The following is a 23,860-nucleotide window of genomic DNA, read 5'->3' on the forward strand; positions in this document are numbered from 1 at the left end:
CAAGAAACCTTTAAGTGTCTGATTATCAGTACTGTAACACTACAGTATCTGAGAAAGACTGGTTCCAGGACCCCAGCAGATACCAAAATCTGTTACATTATTATAATGATGTAAGGGTAGTTTTCCATTCAAACATCGATTAATAAATTTTACACCTTAATAAAGGAGAATCCCATAGGGTCACCCTAATGTCTGCAATAGAAACATATGGATGCTCAAGTCCCTTGCGTAAAAACGGACAGTATTTGCATATAACCTACATTACAATAATGGTGAATTTTTTAGAGACCAAGGGCCCAAACTGCAACCCAAACCCACTTATTTATCGCAAAGTGCCAACACTGCAATTAAACTTGAGGTCCTCAGTCTCCTCCTTCTACCTCAGCCTCCTGAATGCTAGAATTACAAGTGTGTGCAACCATGCCTGGTGAACCTCTCACATACTTTATTTTTTAAAATAAATCTTTATTTTATCCCATTTCTCCCCTGATGCCCCTCCCCTCCCGATGTACAAAGCTTTTGTTTCAATTTTTTTCCTTTTACTTTTCTTGTCCCTTCCTTCTTCAAATCATCTCTAGACTGCTTACAATATTTAATACAAGGTAAATATTATAAAATATTATGTAAATAGTTGTTACATTGTATTTTTTTTTTTTGGTACTGGGGATCGAACTTGGGTCCTTGTGCTTGCAAGGCAGGCGGCGGAACCACTGAGCTAAATCCCTGGCCCTGTTACATTGTATTTTTAAGGGAACAATTACAAGAAAAAGTCTGTTGATATTCAGTACAGATGTCATTTTTCGTTTCTTTTTTTTTGGTACTGGAGATCGAACTTGGGACCTTGCACTTTCAAGGCAGGCGGCGGAACCACTGAGCTAAATTCCCGGCCCTTTAATTCTGTAATTTTGATCTGTGTGGTAAATACCTGGTTGTGTTCCCTTTGTAAAAAGTTCATCAGATTTGTGCACTTTATACATACAACAGCAAAGGACAAAGAAGAAGAGTGGGTAGGGGAAGAAAGGGAAAAGAGAGGGAGAAAAGGCAAGAAAAAGAACTGACAGTATTTGGGGCAGATATACAATGTGAGACTTTTATGACACATTTTCTTGGGCCTGTAGGATTTACTGGAAAAGTAGAAATACTGGAGGAAACCCTTAACTAGCAGATTAATAATCCTGGTATCCAGGCCGGGGATTTAGCTCAGTGGTTTCATCGCCTGCTGCGCAAGCACAAGGACCTGAGTTCAATCCCCGGTACCAAAAAAAAAATAATTCTGGTATCCAAATCACCTGATAAACATGCACTACACATGTGGGTGATGCCTGAGCTATGGCAAAGGAGGGAATAAGCGGGAAGACAACATAAAGGAAGCTGACAGGTTTTACTAACTGGACCTCGGCTAGACAGGAAATAAAGAGGGAAGGGTCAATGTTTCCTCTGAGATTTTCAGTCTGAGTGACAGAGATGCCACTCATGACAAGAACACAAAGGTGTTCTAGTCAGCTGAGACTGAGGGAACAGACTTAGGTGTCCACGAAGGTAGGCTGAGGGACCCTTATGAAGAACTTAGGTGATAGGGCCAGGGATGCAGCTCAGTGGTTCCGCCGCCTGCCTTGCAAGAGCAAGGACCCGAGTTCGATCCCAGGTACAAAAAAAGAGAACTTAGTCGATAATAATTAACTCCAACTCTAGAGGTTTTATCATTTGAAGAATTAAGACTGCAATCAATCCAGTAAGATCAAAAGTGAAACACGCCATACAAAGGTGCCAATTCTCAGATCATGATTGCTCTTTACACCCGGGGGAGCCCCCAGCATGCCCACTCTACTCACTCTGGCTCGCTGCTGGTTCACTTCAGCCCTGAGCTTGTCTCGCAGGCGCCTCAGTTCATGAATCTTGGTCCCAAGAGCACTTTCCTCTGCCCGAGCTTGCTGTAGCTCTTTAGACCTTTTACAGGGTCTGCTCATTTGAGCCTCTAGTCCTTCCAAGTGAGCTAAAATACCTAAGGAAAAGTAAAAAGGGAATTTCACAAGAAGGACTTCTAATACTGGAACCAGAAAGCACTTCAAGGAGGAATAGGTGTCTTCTTCCAGAATTTTATGGCCAACTGAACGGTTTTATAACTGCTGGGATACCTGCCACAATTATAAAACCTGAGGATCTGACAAGCAACCAAAATCAAAGATGATCAACCTTTTAGGCTGAACAGGGATTTAAGAACAGCCCGATTTTTTTCTTTCTTTCTTTGTTTCTTTGAGACAGAGTCTCATTAGGTAGTGTAGGCTGGCCTTGGACTCGCAGTGATCCTCCTGCCTCAGCCCCTTGAGTGTCACCTGGCCACAATTGTTTTCACAAAGAACGAGAGAATCTGATTTGTCTGTGACATACTTTCTAGGCAGGAGTTAACTAGGCCTACAGTTTATTGCAAATGCACATCTCTAATGTGGAAAGAATGATTCAAGGCTTTACCACAGATTAGATGAACTCTCCTTTACTAAAATTCTATATTTTTTCACTATCAGACTTCAATTAAGATTTCAAAAGTATCAGGAAAAAAGGTGAGATACAGAGACTATGCAAAATCACCATATTTCATCATTTGTCTTATCATCACTAGGATGCCTAGCTCTTCCTTTCTCAGATATCTCAGATTATCAGTTATCCCTGCCCTCTGCTCTATCCATTTCCTTTCAGCTGGATACTTCCACACACACTCAATACCATTATCGGAAAGTTGAAATTCTGAGGCAGGGAACTAAAATCAGTCAAGGTAACAGCTTATGTTTAACTGTTGTTTGGGAGAGACACTAAAGGGGCTGCAGAAGAATCCTCTGACTAATCTAGGTCTGTTGATGCAAAACTCCCACCTCATCATTTACTTTTTTTTTTTTTGGTACCGGGAGTGGAACTTAGGTCCTTGCACTTGCGAGGCAGGCAGCGGAACCACTGAGCTAAATCCCCGGCCCCTCATCATTTGCTTTAAAAGAAACAAAATTAGGTCATATTAGAGAATGGATTATTACTCCTGATAGCAGCATGATTTAAAACTTTTATTTTGTTTTTGTTTTGCGGTACCGGGGATTGAACCCAGGGCTTTCACACTGAAATACACCTCCAGCCCTTTAAAAAAAACTTTCTTAAATCATACCACAGCAATATATGTGCACCCATGTTTATAGCGGCACAGTTTGTTATAGTGAAAGTTTGGAAACAGCCCAAGTGCCCATCAAACTGGAAACTGGATAAAGATGTGGTTTTTTTATAAAATGGAGTACTACTCAGTCATAAAGAATGAGATACTAGAGACACTTTCAGCTAAAGGGATGCATATTGAGGCCATCCTCTTAAATGAAATAAATAGGACACAGGTGTAAATACCGAATAGTTTCTCTAGTGTGAGAAACTTAAAGTGTAAATAAGGATTAAAATGAATAACTGATAATTTGAAACAGGAAAAGGTCCAAAGGTGTAGGGGTGGTGGGAGGGGAAGGGGAAAGGAAAGACGGGAAAGGGAAAATTATGAGAAAAGAAAAAAAATGGAAACGAAATCTATGTAAATAGGGAAGGGTGGACGGGTGAAGGGCGCACAGGTCATGGGGAAAAATAAGAACCAAGATACATCATGTACAGGTACAAGCACCCAATGATAAATGTAAACGTATTGTATACCTAAAATGTACCAGTAAAAGAATAAAATATATATTTTTTAAAACTTTCTTAAATTTTTTTTTTTAAACTTTCTTAAATTTTGAGACAGGGTCTCAATAAGGCCTGTGCCACCGTGTCTGGATTTTATTGTCTTTTGAGATGGGGTCTTCACTACGTTGCCCAGGCTGACATCAAACTCGCGATCCTCCCGCATCCGCTTCCTGAGTAGCTGGGATTACAGTCATTACAGCCAGCTGTAACATGTTTTTAATACAAAAAGCCACCACACTTAGTTCTCGTTTTGAAGGAACAATAAATCCTAACCCATATACTGCGTTACCTGCTTTGGGCTCGCCGTCTGGACGTACAGAATTCGCCTGCTCCATCTGCTCAAGGCCCAGGCTTTTCTAGGAAGCGCTCCAGGAAAGTCTACTACGAACCTAGATGTCCTTCGCAGCAAAAGAACAAGGCAAAAAGTCATATCCACTCCCTTTTAGACAAACCCTGACAGGCTCGGGCATGCCCTCCGGCCCGGGACAATGCAAGCGTCCCGCGGGCACTTCGCCGCCGACCCTCCCGCCACCGGTCACCGTCAGCTGTGTCCGCGCCTCCCTCCAGGCCAGCCGGGATTCCCAGCACACGGAAGGGCTTTAAAGCCCTCTCAGCTCCACCCTGGTCACAGGTCCGTCAGTCGCTGGGTCTACCTTTTTTCCTCCTCATCCAGGCCACTGACGAGTTTCCCGCCACCTAAACCTTCAAAATCAATCCAGCGGTCCCAGAAGGCTCTGCACTCTCGCTGTACAAAAAAATGGCGGCGTTCAGAGCCCCTCCCTGATCCCAGCATGCACCGCAGAGTAGACGCAGCCATTCGGGTGGTCAGCAAGATGGCGGCCTGTGGGGCCGAGCCACAGATCTTGGTACAATACTTGGTGTTACGAAAAGACCTATCGAAGGCTCCGTTCTCCTGGCCAGCGGGCGCGTTGGTAGCACAGGCCTGTCACGCAGCCACTGCGGCCTTACATCTTCACCGTGACCACCCGCACACCGGAGCTTACCTCCAGGAACTGGGGCACATGCGCAAAGTGGTCCTCGAGGTGAGACGTCCAGGGTGAGGGGCGGGACGCTGAGGGCGTCGAGAACGGAAATGGGCGTGGTCTTGGGTCGGAAGCCTAACTTCGTGGAGTGGGCGCGGCCTGAGAGGGGGATTTTTAACTTTTCAGGTTTTGGAGGAGGCTCTGGGGCTTGAGCTGCGGCCTAGGAAGCCTCTTAGGCAGGGCATGGGTGTGTTAAGTGTGGATATCAGACCTCATATTAAGGCCTACCTCTAGGCTCACCGGCAACTGGTGGCCCCGGCGGGAGGACGTAGGCTGGTGGAGCGCGTCCCGCCTTTTACCGGTGCCCCGGGCAGCCTTTAAACTGGGGCAAAATACTGCGTCCCAGGAAAACCGAGTCAGATGTCAGCGCAAAGTGAACTGATGCATTTTACTTGGGTGCGACACCAGATTGTTTGAAAATAAATATTTAAACTCCTAGTGTAAGTTGAACCTAAAGTCAAAAATAGCAGACCCAAGGGTGTAAATTGGCACATTAAAAAAAATAGCAGTAAGATTCTTTTTGCCTTTGGCCAAACAGATTTTACCCTTTGACTCTCTTGTTTGTACTGGTAGAAATCCTAGAATAAGCAGATGCAACCGTAGAGTTTTCACCGGAATATTCATAGGAGCACTTTGTACTGTTAAAAAAAAAAAAAAAAAATGGAAGCCAGGCCTGGTACACAGGCCTGTAATCCCAGCATTCGAGAGGCTGAGACAGAAGGATCGCCTCGAGTTCGAGGTCAGCCTGAGCTCCATAGTGAGTTCAAGGCCACTACATAGTGGGACTTTAATCTCAAAAAAGAAAAAAAGACGATATTAAATTTTCAATACTAGGGATTGGTTAAATTAATCTATGCCATTATGATGTATCTTTGTTGTTGTTTGGGGGAAGGGTGGTACCGGGGCTCGAACTCAACTTTAGGTATGCCAGGTGAGCACTCACCACTGAGCCAAAACCCCCAGCACTTATGATATATTACTACATGGCTAGCAGAAATCATGTTTTTGAAGCATAGGAGAGTGCTCATGATATGACACTAATTGAGCTGTATTATAAAACAATGGTTTAAATTTTGAAAGGGAAAGCTAAGAAAATACATCTATGTATTAACTAGTGGGCAGTGGAATTTGGATTATTATGCTTCTCTATATTTTTAGGAGGAGCCTTTTTTTTTTTTTTCTGGTACTGGGGATCAAACTCAGGACCTTATGCTTGAGAGGCAGGCACAGTGCCACTGAACATTTAAATCCCCAGCTCTGCTTCTCTATATTTTTAATTGCTCCACATCAAATAGATATTTTATAATGAGAAAAAATGCTTTTAAAAATCATGCCTTTTAGTGGGGGTCTGGGGTAATCCCTTCATGGCTGGTTGGCAAAGATAGACTAATATGCTGTTGGGTAGTGAGACATCAACCAGTAATCTGTGGGAAATGTCTCGAGAATCTGTGAGTAGGCAGAAAAGAAGCAGGTAGCTTTTTGTTTAGAATTTTTTTTATATGAAAAGAACCTCCAGCAATTATTTGATTCAGGACTCTCCTTTTCACCCAGCTTGTCCCCTTTTGGTTAAAGACACATTACAGTGATATGCATACCCATGTTTATAACAGCACAACTCAAAATAGCTGAATCTTGAAAGAGGCCTGTATGTCCATGAACAGATGATTGGTAAATAAAATGTGTTACTTATAGAGTACTACTCTGCTATAAAGAAGGATAAATTTGAGTCATTTGCAGGAAAACGGATGCACTTTAAGACCATAATGTTGAGTGAAATAAATGAGACATACAAGCTTAAGTATCACGTGATTTCTCTTATATGAGAAACCCAAAGAGCTGAATAAAAGATAGCTGTTAGGAAACAGGCAGACAGATCTTTTGCAAATGGAAAGGGAACCAAGAGATGAAGAGAGGAGGAAGGGAGGGAGGAGATGGGGAAGTAAAAAGAATTAAAGTGTGTTTGTTGTGTGCATGAACCACCTCCCACCATGAATGTAATCATTACGCCCTGCAAATGTACTAATAAAAACAAAAATTTTTTAAATTTAAATTGAGGTTATTAATCTTCCTCCCCTAAAAAAGACTCCCCTTTTCCCAGATGAGACATCTGAAGCCCACAGAGAACTAAAAGACATCTGATGATGCAGAACTCAGCCATGACTCTGGCGTCACTACTGATTACGCTGAGTGCTGCTATAGCCAGGGAGGCCTGTAAAATGTAAGGCAGTGTAAAGATTGACTGCATATATTGGTGCATACATGTGCCAGGCATAGGTCTTAACCTAATTTCACTGATTCCTTATTACTATGAGGAAACATTGTCTTCCTTCTTTCGCAAAGGGGAAACAGAAGCACTGCTACATCACACAAGTTATCAAAGAGCACACAGGCAATAGGTGGTGGAGCGAGAGTGTAATGTTTAGCCGGGGATTGCAGAGGCTCCCTTGCCCCACTGAACCGAACAATGGTGCTGCTCACTGCAGTGGGAGGGGTGTTAATGAATCCGGTAGGCAGGATTTGGTAGACTGATGGCAATCCCAGAATCCTCTGACTTAATACGAGAAGCCGCTAGTTATCTTCGTAGGCAAAAGATAATCTTATGCAAAAGGACACACTAAGTGTCTTTATTTTCTAAGTGATAAATTTAATGCTTTCTGCAGTGGGATTCAGCATGGGCTCCTGGGAGTGGGTGACAAGGATGACCCAGAAATAATTTCAGAAGGGTGTTAGAGAATAGTTTGTTCTCCCTTTAGTAAGAAAATGGGAGCCATCGCAGCAGAAGAAAAACCTTTCTGGGTTTGAGCTTGGTGGGATGAGAGGGAATGTAGGGGTGCATGTTATTTTAGAAATCCTTCTAGTAGTCACCTCTTAAAATCAGAGATGAGTGGTGAATTAGGGTTGGCTGTTATGGCTACCAACAAAGGTAACGTGAAAATGTCTGAAGCATCATTATTGACAATGCATACATCTCAACGGGGAAGAGAAAAATCCCCATTTTATAGACAGGACCATTAAGCTCTTCCTCTCTCCCATCTGCCCCCAGACCTCCCAGGCCACTTAGCAAAGATCCTACAGAGAGTGAATGGCAAACCAGGGAATGAAAGTGTGGCTCCACTGGTCCTGTGGTCAAGCTGTTTTTCCAGTTTCAATTAACACAGTCTCTGCTGTGTTCTGCTCCTTTAGGCCCCAGATGAGCCCGCCCTAAAGGAGCTGGCTGAGACCCTGCGGCAGAAGAACATTGACCACGCGCTGTGGCTTGAGCAGCCAGAGAACATTGCCACTTGCATTGCACTCCGCCCATACCCCAAGGAAGAAGTGAGCCAGCTCCTGAGGAAGTTCCGATTGTTCAAGTGACGGCTGCTTTGGTATAGACAACTTAGCAGAAATTGGAATGCCACCATCTCTAAGCCTTATGTACCCCTGCCAGTGTTGACTGGTCTTCCCTTCCAGTTTTGATGGTTTCTTGAGAGTCAAACTGAAACGATCAAATTAAAGTTGTTACCAATCGGTACTTACTATTAATAGTAGTAGTAGTAGTAGTAGTAGTGTGAAGTTCAAGTGAGGGAAGTAGGGGAGTAGCAGTATTATCTGGGGTCTCTCCCCAAACTGAATTTCCCCACTGTGGATCAAGGGATCTCACATTTCATTTTGTTAAAAATAATGGAGTCCTGGTCTGGGGATTTGGCTCAGTGGTTTCGCTGCCTGCTGTGCAAGCGCAAGGACCCGAGTTCAATCCCTGGTACCCAAAAAAATAAAAAATAATGGAGTCTTTCTAATTACCCGGGTTTAAAACTTTGGCTTTGAATTCCTTATTTCTTATTCATTATCATAGTTCATGGAGTCTTAGACAACATCACCTTTAAGATATGGGATTATTTTATGTATCATTAGGGAAAAATGCCACCAATTACAGTAAGACATGCAATTGACCATAGCATGCATTTCAAAATCAAAGATGTTTAAAAATTATACACACACACACACACACACACACACACACACACATATATGTACCCTTTTAGAATGAGATTTGTAAAGTACAGCTGCTTTTTGTGTTTTTGTAACCCATGTGCTTCCACCCTGTGTCAGGCTTGCATTTGGCTTCTCAGAGCAGCCGTCCGCTCTGCTCACCTGCACTGAATCCTGGTACCAGTGCCCAGATGCCCTGCTGCCAAGTGTCTATCAGTAGGAGCTGCGAGCATCCTGTACAGTGTGGATTACTACTCATCCATGGTGTAATGCTAGAACTACTTACTTCAGCCCCCAGGGCCGCCTCCTCTATATTTCTGACCTTTTCAGTTGAATTACCTATTCCCTTATTCAAATGTGATGTTTCACCAAAGTCACTCCAGTTCCTGTTCTCCAGTCTCTGGCCTGGAAGTAGAATGTTGCTATTCTTCCTCTCCCTTTCCTACCTCTGGACTTTACTTAAATGATTTGCAGTTCACACACTATTATCTTTATAAAGTTTTACCTGAAGCTGGGAATGGTGGCACATGCCTATGATAGTAGCTCGCAGGAGGCTGAAGCAAGAGAGTTGCTGTAAGTTTGAGGCAAGGCCAGCCTGAACCACACTGAACCCTGTCTCAAAAAAAAAAAACAAAAAAAACAAAAAACAACCAAAACAAAAGCCCATTTCTTTAAAGTTTTACCCAGCCAAAAATGATTATTCCCCTTCTGAACATTTATAACACTGCAGAATGTTTAAAATATTTCTATAAACATTTGGACACATCTACAGAAACTGCTGGGAAGCACAGTTTATATGGGGCCATCTGTTCAGTGGATACCTCTTGCGTATCTACTGTGGCAGGCTGTACTAAGAGCTGAAAATATTAAAATGAGTATATTAGTCACTCTCCACTATAATGAAATTCCTGAGATAACTGGAATTTATCTTGGCTCGGAGTTTCAGAGGTCCCAGTCCAAGATCAGGAGCACACATTCTTTGGGTCATGGTCGGGGTGCCAGATGGCCAAGATGGGGAACATGTGGAAGCAAAAAGAGAGCCAGGAAGATGCAGGGTGTCATGAATCCATTTGGGGGAACACCCCAGTGACCTAAAGACCCCCTAACAGCCCCCTCCAAAGGTTGTACCACATCCCAGTAGAGCCACCAGGCCTTTAACATGTGACCTCTAGGAACACTTATCCAAACCAAACCGTAGCAGTGAGTAAAACAGTTTCTCCCCTCAAAGGTAAGCATTGAATGGGAGGACAGATAATTGCAGACAGAAGTGTGTAACTTCTGGCATCCTACCTAGCTACTAGACACTAGCAGTTCCTTTTAAAAGGCATGGTCATCAGCTGGGTATGGTAATGCACAACTGTAATCCCAGCACTCCAGCACTTGGCAGCCTGAAGCAGGAGGGTCATGAGTTCAAGGCCAGCCTGGATTATAGACCAAGATGGAGAGAGAGTGGAGGGGGGTCTCCCAGGGATAACTGGAGACACAGCTAGCCAGGAAGCCAAGTGAATAGAGTTTCAAAAGGGTGAGAGCAACAAAGACCACTATAGAATTTCAATAAATAAGAACCGAGGGCTGGGGATTTAGCTCAGTGGTTCCACCGCCTGCCTTAAAGGACAAGGTCCCGAGTTCAATCCCCGGTATCAAAAAAAAAAAAAAAAAAAAAAAAGAACCGAAACCATTTATTTAATTGGGAATGTATTGTTAAGCTCAGTGAAAGAAACTTTGAATAGCATAATGAGGGTAGAAATCAGACTGTAGTCTTTCAAGACAAGAATGGGAAGGGAGATAAAAGTGGAGACTATTCTTTCAAGAAGTTTGAAGGGGAAGAGAAGAGATAGTGATTGAATTAGATGCTTGGTGCTGAACTGCCCGAGCCCAGCTCTGGGTCTCAAGCTTTGAAGCTCTGAATCTGGGCGAGCTGCTTAACTTCTCTGAGGCCCACTTCCCTCAGCTGTAAGACAGGGATTTACAGTAGTGCTGTGAGGGTTAAGTGTGTCTGTATGTACCAATCCTACGAGACAGTACCCGGGCACTTGTGCCAGAGCCCAAACGTAGGAAGCTATGTGAGACACAGCCTCAAATAGCTTTTAGCCAAAGAACTCAGTTTTCTAACTGCCCTTCTGGTGTCTGGGAGTGGTGCCATCCAAGAATCATCAAGCACTCCGTGATCTTTCCCTTTGAACCAACTAGGGAAATGTTTCCAAATGGCACAGAATCTTTAAATTTCTTTTGTTGTTCTTAATTCTGAATTCTTCAGTAAAACTTAATGATAAAACCAGAAACAGGTGAGTGTGTTAGTCAGTTTTGCCCTTGCTACACTCAGAATTTAAAGGAGGAGAGGTTGAATTTAGCTCCTGGTTTTCAGAGTCAGTCCATGGTCAGCTGGCTCCAAGGAGGGAACATCAAGCTGCTCGGTTCCTGGCAGCTCGAGAGCTGGGCAGGGGAACGAGGCCACGCCTACACGATCAGCTCAGACACACCTGGGGTTGTCTGTACTACTCTGGTACCTGTTTCCTAACCCAGTGAAGTTGACATGTCCGGAATAATGTCCGTGAAGCTGGGAGACTGCCACTCAGGCAGAGCCCTAACACAGATGTGCGCCCCAATAGGGAAAGGACAGGTAGACCTGTGCTGGTCCTGAATAAGGGTAAGGTAGAAGCAGGGAGCACCAGCTTCCTTATTAGTATCTACTTAGCCTGGTAACTAGTCCCTTAAATCAGCTTCACTCGGTACCTGTTAGAAATGCCAGTTTTCAGGCCCAACTGTACACTCACCTGAATCAGAAGTTTGGTGCTATGTAGAAGTGGCTGGGCCCCTGGGAGCAGCCAACCTAAAAGGTAAACAATAATACTTACCTGGCAGGGGGGATACCATGATCACAAAGGTGGTTTTCCCAGGGCGAGGCTTATCCATTGCACTCCGGATGAGCTGACCTCTGCGATTTCCCCAAATTCAGGAAACTCAACTGCATAATTTGTGGTAGTGGGAGACTGTGTTTGCGCTCTCCCCTGTAAAAAAAAAAAAGAGAGAAAGAGAGAAAGAGAGAAAGAAAGAAAGAAAGAAAGAAAGAAAGAAAGAAAGAAAGAAAGAAAGAAAGAAAGAAAACAGAAAAAGGTAAACAATAAATATGTGCGACTTAGGATGAACACATTCTGAGTGTGTCCCGTGTACTCCTAGGAAGGCATCAACCCGGAAGGCAGGCATCTGGCTCCAAGGACTCTTTCTCCAATGGAGCATGCATGGGTAAGTTTCTTATATGTAAAAAATAGTTTATAATTAACAAAGTTCATGTATACTACTCAATCCTGGCAATTCTGTCTTGTGTCACACAGTTTAGAGATTTGGAAAGGATTTGATTTTCTCAACATCAAAGTCAGTAGCAAGACTGGGATTGAAAGCCAGCTCTTTTATCATTTGTTTTTTGTTTTTCTGTTTGTTTTTAAAACAGGGTCTTGCTGTGTAATTAAAGCAGGCCTTGAACTTGAAATCCCCCTGCCTCATTCTCCCAAATTCTGAGATTATAGGTGTGTGTCATTAAACCCAGCTTTGTTGTTTTAGTTTTCTTACTCTTTCCTAATTGCTTACTAATTTGGTCTTTGCTCATCTAAATGCTGGTTGGAGAGTGCTTTGGAAGGGGTCATGAGTAGTCCATGCACAGGAAAGTTAAGATTTAAGATAGATTCTTTTATTCATTCATTCAAGAAATATTAAGCATCGGCCAGAAATTTAGCTCAGTGGCGCTGCGCCTGCCTTGCAAGTGCAAGGTCCTGAGTTCGATCTTCAGCACTTGGGGTGGAAGAAATATTGAGCATCTATCACAAGTCAGATACTGGACCAGGGACAAGGGATGTATAGTAGGGAATGGTAATCTATGATCGTTTAGTCTTCTTTTAAGGAAAAAATGTTATTATAATAGCAACATATCTTTATTGTAAAAACTTTAGAAAATGAAGAAATGCAGGGCTGGGGATTAAGCTCAGTGGTTTCGCTGCCTGCTGAGCAAGAGCAAGGACCCGAGTTTGATCCCTGGTACCAAAAAAAAAAAAAAAAAATACAACAACAAAGAAAGATTTATTATTTGTTTTTACTCTGTGGTTGTAGGATACTTTTATTAGTAATATTTATTATTACTAGTTTATTAGTAATATTTAGTGCTTTTGTTTTATTATGCCAACCTTGTGTAGTCAAAGTTGCAAAGTTGTCTTGTAGTTAAAGGTACAAAACAAACAAAAAAACTAAAAGCAAAAAAAAAAAGGCTGGGGTTGTAGTTTAGTGGCAGGGCACAGGTCGAGAATGTGTGAGGCAATCCCCAGTAGCAATAAGTAAAGAAATAAACAAACTCTGATAAATCATTTATAAGGATTTTAAGACATCTGCCAAGCCTGGGGGTGTATCTCAGTCCTTGTCTAGCATGAGTGAGACCCTGAGTTTGGTCCCCAGTTTTGCCAAAAAAGAAAATAAAGAAAGGAGGGAGCTTAATGGGGGAAAGGGATAAAATAAAATTTATTTTTAAAAAAGATATCGACTAAAAATGGGGTTGGCACATGTTTTCTGTGAATGAATAGACAGCCAGTAGTTTAGTTTGTGAGAGCCTAATGAGGTGTCATGTTGTAGCATGGAAACAGCCATGGGTGATATTTAAAGTGGGCACGATGAGTCGAAAACATGTTGTTTGAAAAAACAGGCAGCCGGCTAGATTTGGGCCACAGGCTATAGTTTTGTCAACTCCTGCATAAAAAAAGAATAAAAATGATCCCAATTAGTAAAGGAGGAAATAACATAATTTAAAAATAGTTATCTTACCTGGTTGAGGCAGTGCACACCTGTGATCCCAGGGCTCGGAAGGCTGAGGCAGGACGGCCCCAAGTTCTAGGCCAACCTGAACTGCATAGCGAGACCTTGTCTCAAAAAACAAAACAAAGGGCTGGAGATTTAGCTCAGTTGTTCCAGCGCCTGCCACACAAGCACAAGGTCCTGAGCTCTATCCCCAGTACCAAAAAAAAAAAAAAAAAAAAAAAAATAGCTCTACAGGTAAAAATCAAGAAAGGAGAGAAAGAGAAACATAACAACAAAATAGGAAGTAAAAGAAGGTAGATTTTGATTCAAATGTACTTCAGTAATTACATTAAGGGTAAACGGGTTACGTGCCCCACTTAAAATCTTTTTGTTTCAGCTTGTCTCTTGCAAATAGCATATATTTTCATTTTGTTTCATGTCCAATATTAAAACAAAAGGCGGCTGGGCATGGTGGCGCACACCTGTAATCCCAGCACTTGGGAGGCTGAGGCAGGAGGATCGCTGCATGTTCAAGGCCAGCCTGGGCTACTTAGTGAGTTCAAGGCTGATCAGAACTGCACAGCAAGTCCATGTCTCAAAAAGAGAAGGGAGCAGGGGCTGGGATGTAGCTCATTGCAAAGGCAAGTGGCAGGTATCTCAAAGAAGAAATAAATCCACACAGCTGAAGATTCTACATACTTGCCTTAGGAATCACTGGTGGAACAAAAGCTTTGGAAAAATATAAACTTGAACATTAAGATGAGCAAAATTGGCCAGATGGACACACGTAGACACTTTTCTATCACCTGCAGGATACAACTTACTTTTAAGCATGTGTAGAATTTGTATTTCTTTACATTTTTTATTCTTTTAGTGACACTGAGGATCAAGTCGATGGCTTTGCTCTACCACGGAGCCTCCTCCCTAGCATGGTGAATAAATATTTATGACACAGAAAATGTATTTTATATGTGTGTTATATTAGTCCATTTTGTATAACTATCAAAAAATGCTGGACACAGGCAAGAAAGGAGATTTATTTTTCACGGTTCTGGTCCAAGACTAAGGGGCTGTGTCTTTGGACAGCCTTTGTGCTGGAAAATGGAAATAGTTTTTTTAAGTAAAGGGGGGGTGGTCTGAGGAGAAGGGAGGTGATTGGGATAAAAGAGAAATCAAGCTGGGGATTTAGCTCAGTGGTTCTGCTGCCTGCCTCACAAGTGCAAGGACCCGAGTTCGATCCCCGGTACCAAAAAAAAAAAAATTAGTTTCCCCAAAACATAAATGCAATCTCTTCTAAATGCATTAGACACGATGAGGGAGCAAAAAATAATGTTGGTCGAAATTTTTTTCTTCTGCAAGTGCAGACTGTGGTAAAATTGTTGATGCATGTCTAGGTTTAAACCAAAATTAAACCTTTAACTGAGACAGTGCTAATACAGTCAAAGTTCTGGCAGTTCTACAAAATGCACACATTTTCTTTATCCTCTTTCTCTCTGTTTCTCTCACCACCTGCAAACGAGTTAGGCAAAACTTGGTACACAGAAAGAGGACTGAGTTCTTGGCGGGGATACCCTCCCTCCAAATATTCAAGGAAACAAAACGAGAATCTGAACCCACTCCACCCACAAGCTATATATTATTTTGAGACCGGATGTTGCTAATTTGTGCAGGCTGGCCTCAAACTTGTGATCCTTCTGTCTCGGCCTACTGAGGAGCAGAGATTATAGGTGTGGATCACTGCACCTGGCTGAACTGCACATACATGTTTTAAGAACCCCAAACTATACCTTCAGTCTTGATCTTCTCTAAGAACTCCAGGCTGGCATATAACTAGAACATGCTACATAACCTGTGCCCGGTTCATATAACATCTCATTCTTTATCATTATAATCCTGGTAGTAACTGTAGGTGTGGAGCCAGAGTGACTCCATTTTGGAGCTGTCTCCTTTGTTCTCTCAGAGTGACTCCATTTTGGGGCTGTCTCCTTTGTTCTCTCAAATTTGTGCCTATCCACTCAAAATTCCTAAGTTTATTACCCAGCCATCTGTGTCCTCAGGAAGGACATTCCGGACACACTACCTATAAGGTAAACAGTTAATGGCTAACTGCCCACAAAAGATAGATGTGACCATTAGTCAGTGGATCTGCTAACCATCAGCTTATGACAGTCGACCACTAACCTTTGCCCCCTTCTCCCTTGCAAAAATCTATACGTAACCCCCTTAACCCCCCCTAAGCCTAACCAATCAAAACCCTACACTTCATATGTATTTAGTATTAACCAATCACCTGGCTACTAACAACCAAAGCTTGTTGTATTCTCAATAAAAACCCTGCTAGTTAGGGACTCAGGGCTCTCAATCTCGATCCGCTGCGTCGGTGACAATTGAGAGTCCCTGCTTAAGCTTGAATAAACGACCCTCGTGTGCTTACATCGGAAACGGTCTCCTGGTGGTCTTTGGGACATCGCGATCTGGGCACAACATTTGGGGGCTCGTCCGGGATCCCAAGACCTTCAGGACTCCCGTGCCGGAGGGTCAGCGCCGGCTGGTGAGTGTTTTGTGTTTCTTTTTGTGCGTTTAAAAAAAAGTCTGGGCCTATTATCTGGGAAGGTCGGCAGACGGTCTAGGCGGACGCGCTGCAAGGGCCGCCGACCCGGAGTCCTGGAAGACGTTCCGGATTCCGCTGGTGGGGACGGAGTGCCCCAAGAGTACGAGTCAGTGAGACTCCTGGAGGGACGGTGCGGGTCGCTCCCGCGGCACGGCAGGAGGCCGTCGTCCCATTTGCATTGCCTCCGATCAGGCGGAGGACGATTTTGTCTCTCGTGTTTTTCTGTTGTGTTTGTCTGTGTGTTGTACTGACTTGGACTGAGATGATGGGACAGACTGTGACTACCCCCTTTCCCTCATGAAAGATCATTTCAAGGAAGTAAGGGAGAGCGCTCGTAACCTAAGTTTAAAAATTAAAAAGGCTAAGTTCATCACCCTCTGTAGCTCGGAGTGGCCCACCCTTGGGGTAGGATGGCCCCCCGAGGGAACTTTTGATTTGCAGATTATTCGCAGAGTTCGTAAAGCCATCCTCCCCCCCCGATCAGATACCCTACATCGCCGTTTGGGAATTTCTGATTTCTAACCCGCCCCCATGGGTTAAGCTCTTTTTGCCTTCACAGCAGCAGCAACCGGAGTTAATCCTGACGGCCAATGAAAAGGCTCCTAAAAAGCGCGCGGATGAAAAACAAACCGAAACCAAGCCAACCGCGCCACTTTACCCTGTCCTCCAGGGAGGGACCGAAGAAGATCTTATATTTCCTCCCCCCTATTCCCTCCCCTTTCTTCCGCCACAGCAGGCTGGAGGAGGTGACCCAGTCCCAGCCGGGGCTAGGGAGCCCGCCCCGGGCGCCGCCGACAACCGTGATGGTCCCGCCCAAAATACTCGTCACCGGCGCGCCGCCTCGCCGGCAGGACCGGCAGACTCAACTGTCTGCCCGCTGCGAGCAATAGGGCCCCCTGATGAACATGGAAACCAGCCTCATCATTACTGGCCCTTTGCTACCAGCGATCTTTATAACTGGCGCCGACAACACGCCAATTTTTCTGATAACCCTAGAGATTTGATTAACCTGTTAAAAACCGTTTTGTTTACCCATCAGCCCACTTGGGATGACTGTCAACAGCCTCTGCAGGTCCTGTTCACCACTGAGGAACAAGAGAGGATCCAGAATGAGGCCAGGAAATTGGTTCCTGGTGACAATGGTCAACCCACCACCAATGCTGACACTATCAACACTTCTTTTCCTCTGTCCCGACCCAACTGGGACTTCAACACGGCAGAAGGTAAGGAGAGGCTTTGGGTCTATCGCCAGGCTCTATTAAAAGGTCTGAAAACAGCAGCGAGGAAGCCTACAAATTTGGCTAAGGTAGGGGATGTACAACAAAAGTTAGATGAAAGCCCTGCTGCTTTCCTAGAAAGAATTCAGGAAGCTTTTCATAGGTACACTCCTATGGACCCAGAAGCAATTGAGACAAAGGCAGCTGTAATAATACATTTTGTCAACCAGGCGGCGCCAGACATTAAGAAAAAGTTACAGAAAGTAGATAGGTTAGGAAAAAAGAGTATTCAGGACTTAGTGGCAGTGGCAGAAAAAGTGTATAACAATAGAGAAACCGCAGAGGAAAAACGAGAAAAAGCTGATGACCGCCAGACCCGAGACTTAGCTCGGATCCTTCTGGCTGCCACTGCGGGAGAACAGAAAGAACGTGAACGTAGACTAAGAAAGATTGTGGTGAAAGGAAAAAACAAAGAGAGACGCAGAGAGCGCCCCCAGTTGGAAAAAAATCAATGTGCTCATTGCAAAGAGTATGGACACTGGGCCAGAGACTGTCCCAAAAAGAAACAACAGGAAGGACGCCCCAAGGCCCCTATCCTGGCTATAGATAAATTAAATGATTAGGGGGGACGGGGTTCGGCACCCCTCCCCGAGCCCAGGGTAACCCTAAAAGTGGAGGGGAGACCTATCGAGTTCCTAGTGGATACAGGGGCTCAACATTCGGTCCTACTTAAACCATGTGGCCATGTTTCTGATAAGACCTCCTGGGTTCAAGGAGCTACAGGCATGAAAAAATATTCATGGACAACCCAAAAAAACAGTAGACTTGGGAGTGGGCCAAGTAACCCACTCATTTATGATTATACCAGACTGCCCTTACCCCTTATTGGGAAGAGACTTACTGACTAAATTAGGGGCTCAAATTCATTTCCAACCCGGGGGCACAAAAGTCCTTAATCAAGAGGGAAGGCCCATTCACGTACTAACCATAAACCTAGAAGATAAATATCTGCTACATCAGAAGAGGGCCCCTCCTGATCCTGATATGGAACAATGGCTCTCCATGTTCCCACAAGCATGGGCGAAAACTGCAGACATGGGGCTAGCTATACACAGGACACCGGTGTTTATAGAAATAAAAACCTGGAGCAGATCCGGTACGAGTTCGCCAATATCCTATGCCCCTGGAGGCCCAGAAAGGAATAACTCCACACATCAGGAGGTTGCTTGCTCAGGAGATTCTCAGACCTTGCCAATCGGCCTGGAACACCCCCTTGTTGCCAGTACGAAAACCTCATTCTAATGACTATCGGCCAGTGCAGGACCTCCGGGAGGTAAACAAGAGGGTTATGGACATCCACCCCACAGTGCCTAATCCATACACCCTATTGAGTTTTCTTCCCCCGAGCCATCGCTGGTACACAGTCTTAGATCTCAAAGATGCTTTTTTTAGCCTTCCACTGGCACCTAAAAGCCAACACATCTTTGCGTTTAAATGGAGTGATCCGGAGCAAGGCATCAACGGACAGCTGACGTGGACCCGATTACCTCAAGGATTCAAAAACTCTCCCACCATCTTCGACGAGGCCCTACATGAAGACCTGGGTGAGTTTCGCCTCCAGAACCCCCAACTAACTCTGTTACAATATATAGATGACCTTCTTGTGACAGCTGAGACACAGGAAGACTGCTTAAATGGAACCAAGAGACTCTTGATGGTCATAGGAGAGCTGGGGTATCGGGTGTCCGCTAAAAAGGCCCAGATCTGCAAACCCGAGGTAAGCTACCTGGGGTACGTGCTTAGAGAAGGGCAGAGATGGCTGTCGGATGCTAGAAAAGAGACAGTTCTTAAGATACCCACACCAGATTCCCCTCGAAAAGTCAGAAAATTCTTGGGATAGGCGGGCTTCTGCCGCCTATGGATACCGGGGTTCGCAGAGCTCACAAGGCCCCTTTACGAGACAACCAAAGACAATCAGGCTTTTCAATGGACAGAAAAGCTACAAAAATCTTTCGATCAAATTAAAACAGCCTTGCTGACGGCACCAGCCTTGGGCTTGCCCGATATTACTAAGCCATTCCACCTTTACATTGATAAAAACAAAAGAGTCGCTAAGGGCGTCCTGGTCCAGCATCTAGGGCCATGGCGCCGCCCAGTGGCGTACTTATCAAAAAGACTTGATCCAGTTGCGTCAGGATGGCCCCCGTGCCTAAAAATGATTGCAGCAGTAGCTCTAATGGTCAAAGACGCTGACAAGTTGACATTAGGCCAAGAACTATGCGTGACCACCCCTCACGCCATTGAGGGAGTCCTAAAACAGCCTCCGGATCGATGGCTCAGTAATGCTCGCCTGACCCACTACCAGAGCTTACTCCTAAATCCAACCCGAGTTGTCTTTCAGGCCCCGGCTGCTTTAAACCCAGCCACACTGTTGCCAGACCCGAACTTAGAGGCTCCGCTTCACGACTACACAGACATCCTGGCCCAGGTACACGGAATTCGAGCAGATCTGAGTGACCAACCATGACCAGATGCAGACAACACCTGGTACACTGATGGGAGCAGCTTTGTTCGTGAGGGCCACAGGTATGCTGGGGCAGCTGTGGTGACAGAAACTGAGGTCATTTGGGCAGAACCATTGCCCACCGGGACCTCAGCACAACGGGCAGAGCTCGTAGCCCTGACCAAGACATTGACTTTAGGACGGGGCCAAAAGTTAAATATATACACAGATAGCCGGTATGCCTTTGCCACTGCACACGTCCATGGGGCCATCTACAAAAAAAAAAGACTCCTGACAGCTGAAAAAAAGACTATTAAAAACAAAGAGGAGATCCTTGCCCTCTTAACAGCCCTCTGGCTACCTAAAAAATTAGCCATTATCCATTGCCCAGGACACCAAAAAGGCGACACTCCAATTGCCAGAGAAAATAATTTAGCTGACCAGACAGCCCGAGAAATAGCCTTAAAGATTAATCTGACACTGGCCACTCAGCTGCCCAATCCGGGAAGTGCAGCCCTACCAAAAAAACCCCAGTACACTGAAAAGGACTTAAATTGGATAAAACAATTACCTATGCCCCAGTGCCTCAACGGGTGATGGAAATCTTCTGATTGTAAAGTCATCCTGCCTAAAACACTGGGAGAACAAGTTCTCTCCAAGATACACCGGACCACCCACATGGACACTCGGAAAATGCAAGATCTCCTGAGACATGCTGAAATTAAGATCCGTGATGCTAATTCTACAATTGAACATATTGTTGCTACCTGCAAAGCCTGTCAATTGACAAATGCCACCCACAATAGGGCCAACCCAGAAAATAGGCTGAGGGGAAGCCGACCTGGAGCCTATTGGGAATTGGACTTCACCAAGGTAAAACCTGAAAAGTACGGTTATAAATACTTGTTAGTTTTCGTAGATACTTTTTCAGGATAGATAGAAGCGTTTCCTACCAAACACAAGACAGCACAGAGTGTGACTAAAAAGCTGCTAGAAGACATCCTGCCAAGGTACGGTTTTCCAGTAATGCTAGGATCAGATAATGGACCCGCCTTCATTTCCAAGGTGAGTCAAACCCTAGCACAGGTGTTGGGGACAGATTGGAAATTACATTGTACATACAGACCCCAAAGCTCAGGACAGGTAAAAAAGATAAATAAAACCTTAAAAGAGACCTTAACTAAATTAACCTTAGAGACTGGCGGTGACTGGGTGACTCTCCTTCCCTTCGCCCTTTATAGGGTGCACAATTCACCCTATAAAATGGGGTTGACCCCCTTTGAAATCATGTTTGAAATTCCCCCTCCCATTATCCCCAACCTTCACTCAAATGTACTTGTTAAATTTGATGACCAAAAGTTGTTACTTTCTTTAAAAAGCCTCCAAAGTGTGCATGAAGATATCTGGCCTAAATTAAAAGCCTTATATCAAACTGGACCGCCTCCCGAGCCCCATCGCTATCGACCAGGAGACTGAGTCTTCGTCCGGAGACACCGACAAAAGGACCTTGAGCCCCGTTGAAAAGGACCCTATGGCACAGTCCTGACCACGCCCACCGCTCTCAAGGTCGACGGGATTGCCTCGTGGGTACACTACACCCACGTTCGCCTTGCAGATCCTCACGCTGTCCTAGAGGACTTCGTTCCATCATGGCAGGTGTCCAAAGACCAAGACAATCCCCTCAAACTCAAGCTGCGTCGTCGACGGTCATGATTGTGGTAACTGTACTTTTGACACCGATTTTAGAAAGACAGAACCCACATGCTCCCCTAAATTTAACCTGGATGATCATCAATACCGCCACAGGTGACATTATTAACAGCTCGTCCAAAGTGAGCCCACCATTAACCTGGTGGCCTGCTCTAGAGTTTGATCTCTGTCGGCTAGCCACTGGCAGCTGAGATATCGGACACTGGAGCCTAGAGTCACGGGGAAGGCCTAAATGTGGGGAAACAAAAAAGGGGTGTACCCTCCCCCCGGTCGATTCACAAACACCGGGTTACAACCATGTAATTCGCAGGGCAATATTACGAGACACCCCCTTCTACAGAGAGGACTCTGCGTTGCCTTAGGTAAAAAATGTTGCTTCTATGTAGATCATTCAGGAGTGGTCAAAGAGTCCATGGCTAAAGTTAGAGAGGACATCGCCAAACGTAAACGAAAAAGAGAACAATCTCAAACCTGGTTCGAATCTTGGTTTAATTCTTCCCCTTGGCTCACCACCCTAATTTCTACCCTGTTGGGCCCCTTGCTTATCGTGTTGCTACTATTAACCTTTGGACCTTACATACTTAATAGACTAGTTTCGTTCATTAAAAAGCGAATTAACGCTGTTCAGTTAATGGTACTCAGGTCCCAATACCAGCCAATACCTATTGATTTGACAGAATTAACCCCCAGAGGCCCATGATTGGCCCTCTATAACACCATGAGAAGGGGGGAATGTGGAGCCAGAGTGACTCCATTTTAGAGCTGTCTCCTTTGTTCTCTCAGAGTGACTCCATTTTGGGGCTGTCTCCTTTGTTCTCTCAAATTTGTGCCTATCCACTCAAAATTCCTAAGTTTATTACCCAGCCATCTGTGTCCTCAGGAAGGACATTCCGGACACACTACCTATAAGGTAAACAGTTAATGGCTAACTGCCCACAAAAGATAGATGTGACCATTAGTCAGTGGATCTGCTAACCATCAGCTTATGACAGTCGACCACTAACCTTTGCCCCCTTCTCCCTTGCAAAAATCTATACGTAACCCCCTTAACCCCCCCTAAGCCTAACCAATCAAAACCCTACACTTCATATATATTTAGTATTAACCAATCACCTGGCTACTAACAACCAAAGCTTGTTGTATTCTCAATAAAAACCCTGCTAGTTAGGGACTCAGGGCTCTCAATCTCGATCCGCTGCGTCGGTGACAATTGAGAGTCCCTGCTTAAGCTTAAATAAACGACCCTCGTGTGCTTACATCGGAAACGGTCTCCTGGTGGTCTTTGAGACATCGCGATCTGGACACAACATAGGGTGTGTCATAACATGGACATACCATATTTATTTAACTACTTCCTTCCTGATGGGCTCTTCAAGAAACTTTTGTTTTGTTTTGTTTTTTGGTGTTTTGAGTCAGGGTCTCTCTGTAATTCAGGCTGGCCTTGAACTCACTGTATAGCCCAGGCTGGCCTCGAATTTGAGACAAGCTTCCTGCCTCAGCCTCCCAAGTGCTGGGATTACAGGTGTGCACCAGTACACCCAGCATGTTGGACCCCGTGTTCAGGTTTATGGTTTGGACCGTAGGACCCCATAACTGGGCCTCTAAGGAGTGACCGCCTCCAGAGAAAATGCCCACTGGGCAGGACAAAGTACTCGGAAGACCTGCCCCTGTGAAACTTTGCCTTCTTCCTCCCCACTTCCTGACAGGCTGTCCAGCCTCATCCTAGAAAAATCGTAAGGAGCTCTTCCTGAGTTTGTTTTTACGGTAGAGGGGACTTTTTTTTTTTTTTGTAGTTTTTTAAAATTTGAAGAAGGCCTCATTAAATTGCCCAGGCTGGGCTCAAACTTGGGATCGTGCTGCCTCAGCCTCCTGAGAGACTGGGATCACAGGCGTGCACTGCTCCAGGGTTCCTTGAGCTGAGGGTGAGGGCAGAGCCTCGGGCAGCGGCAGAGGGCAGATGGTGGTATCCGAGCAGGCACAAGGCTGGGCTGCCGAGCTAGGCTCGTCTCATAAGGCTCACTGTGATCTCACGGGGGCCACACCCTTGAGCCGGACAGGCCTGTGGCTCAGAAGGCCCCAGAAGAGCTTGGGTGACGGCGCTCATTTGGGAGCCTCTTACCCTGCTGCCGCCATATCTCAGATTTCTAATCTCATTCGGTCTCGTTTGTGCGGTTTGTGTGCGGTTTGCTAGGTGTCATGGCAGGAACCGGCCGGCCGCCAAGACAGACTCGGAGGTAGGGGACCAAACTCCCTTGAAACTGCTCGGGTCGCTGCACCCAGAGATGCCCGCGCTTTGGCACATGGGAGGACCCGGGTGGGCAGGGCCGGGCCG

At 45.0% G+C, this 23,860-nt stretch overlaps 2 protein-coding genes and 1 non-coding gene across 13 annotated transcripts in view; 2 read left to right on the plus strand and 1 right to left on the minus strand.

Annotated features, from left to right (window-relative positions):
- The window catches only part of Cenpo (centromere protein O), a 34,678-nt gene extending 29,796 nt beyond the window's left edge, over window positions 1-4,882 (minus strand). For all 11 annotated transcript variants that reach the window (XR_015453042.1, XR_015453043.1, XR_015453039.1 and 8 more), the window contains exons 1-4: window positions 4,704-4,882; window positions 4,353-4,444; window positions 3,989-4,097; window positions 1,833-2,002 (exon numbers count right to left, since the gene is read on the minus strand). Coding sequence is in view for 3 of the 11 variants with exons in the window: in XM_004839103.4 (XP_004839160.1) it covers window positions 1,833-2,002; window positions 3,989-4,034 (216 nt within the window). In the remaining 8 variants the exon portion in view is untranslated. The remainder of the gene's footprint in view (window positions 1-1,832; window positions 2,003-3,988; window positions 4,098-4,352; window positions 4,445-4,703) is intronic.
- Window positions 4,474-22,793, plus strand: Ptrhd1 (peptidyl-tRNA hydrolase domain containing 1). The gene is made up of 5 exons (XM_087216245.1): window positions 4,474-4,742; window positions 7,926-11,548; window positions 11,889-11,954; window positions 14,362-17,321; window positions 21,198-22,793. Exons 1-2 carry the CDS (start codon window positions 4,491-4,493, stop codon window positions 8,094-8,096), a joined length of 423 nt encoding a protein of 140 aa, XP_087072371.1. The 5' UTR covers window positions 4,474-4,490; the 3' UTR covers window positions 8,097-11,548; window positions 11,889-11,954; window positions 14,362-17,321; window positions 21,198-22,793.
- On the plus strand, window positions 11,559-11,722 carry LOC147827067 (U1 spliceosomal RNA). Its single transcript, XR_015453322.1, has one exon. It is a non-coding gene; the product is annotated as a U1 spliceosomal RNA (small nuclear RNA).
- Window positions 22,794-23,860: the final 1,067 nt, after the last annotated feature.

Source organism: Heterocephalus glaber, unplaced genomic scaffold (assembly GCF_053883595.1).
Source record: "Heterocephalus glaber isolate CG9 unplaced genomic scaffold, H.glaber_assembly_v1.0 deba00001457, whole genome shotgun sequence".
Taxonomy (NCBI): domain Eukaryota; kingdom Metazoa; phylum Chordata; class Mammalia; order Rodentia; family Bathyergidae; genus Heterocephalus; species Heterocephalus glaber.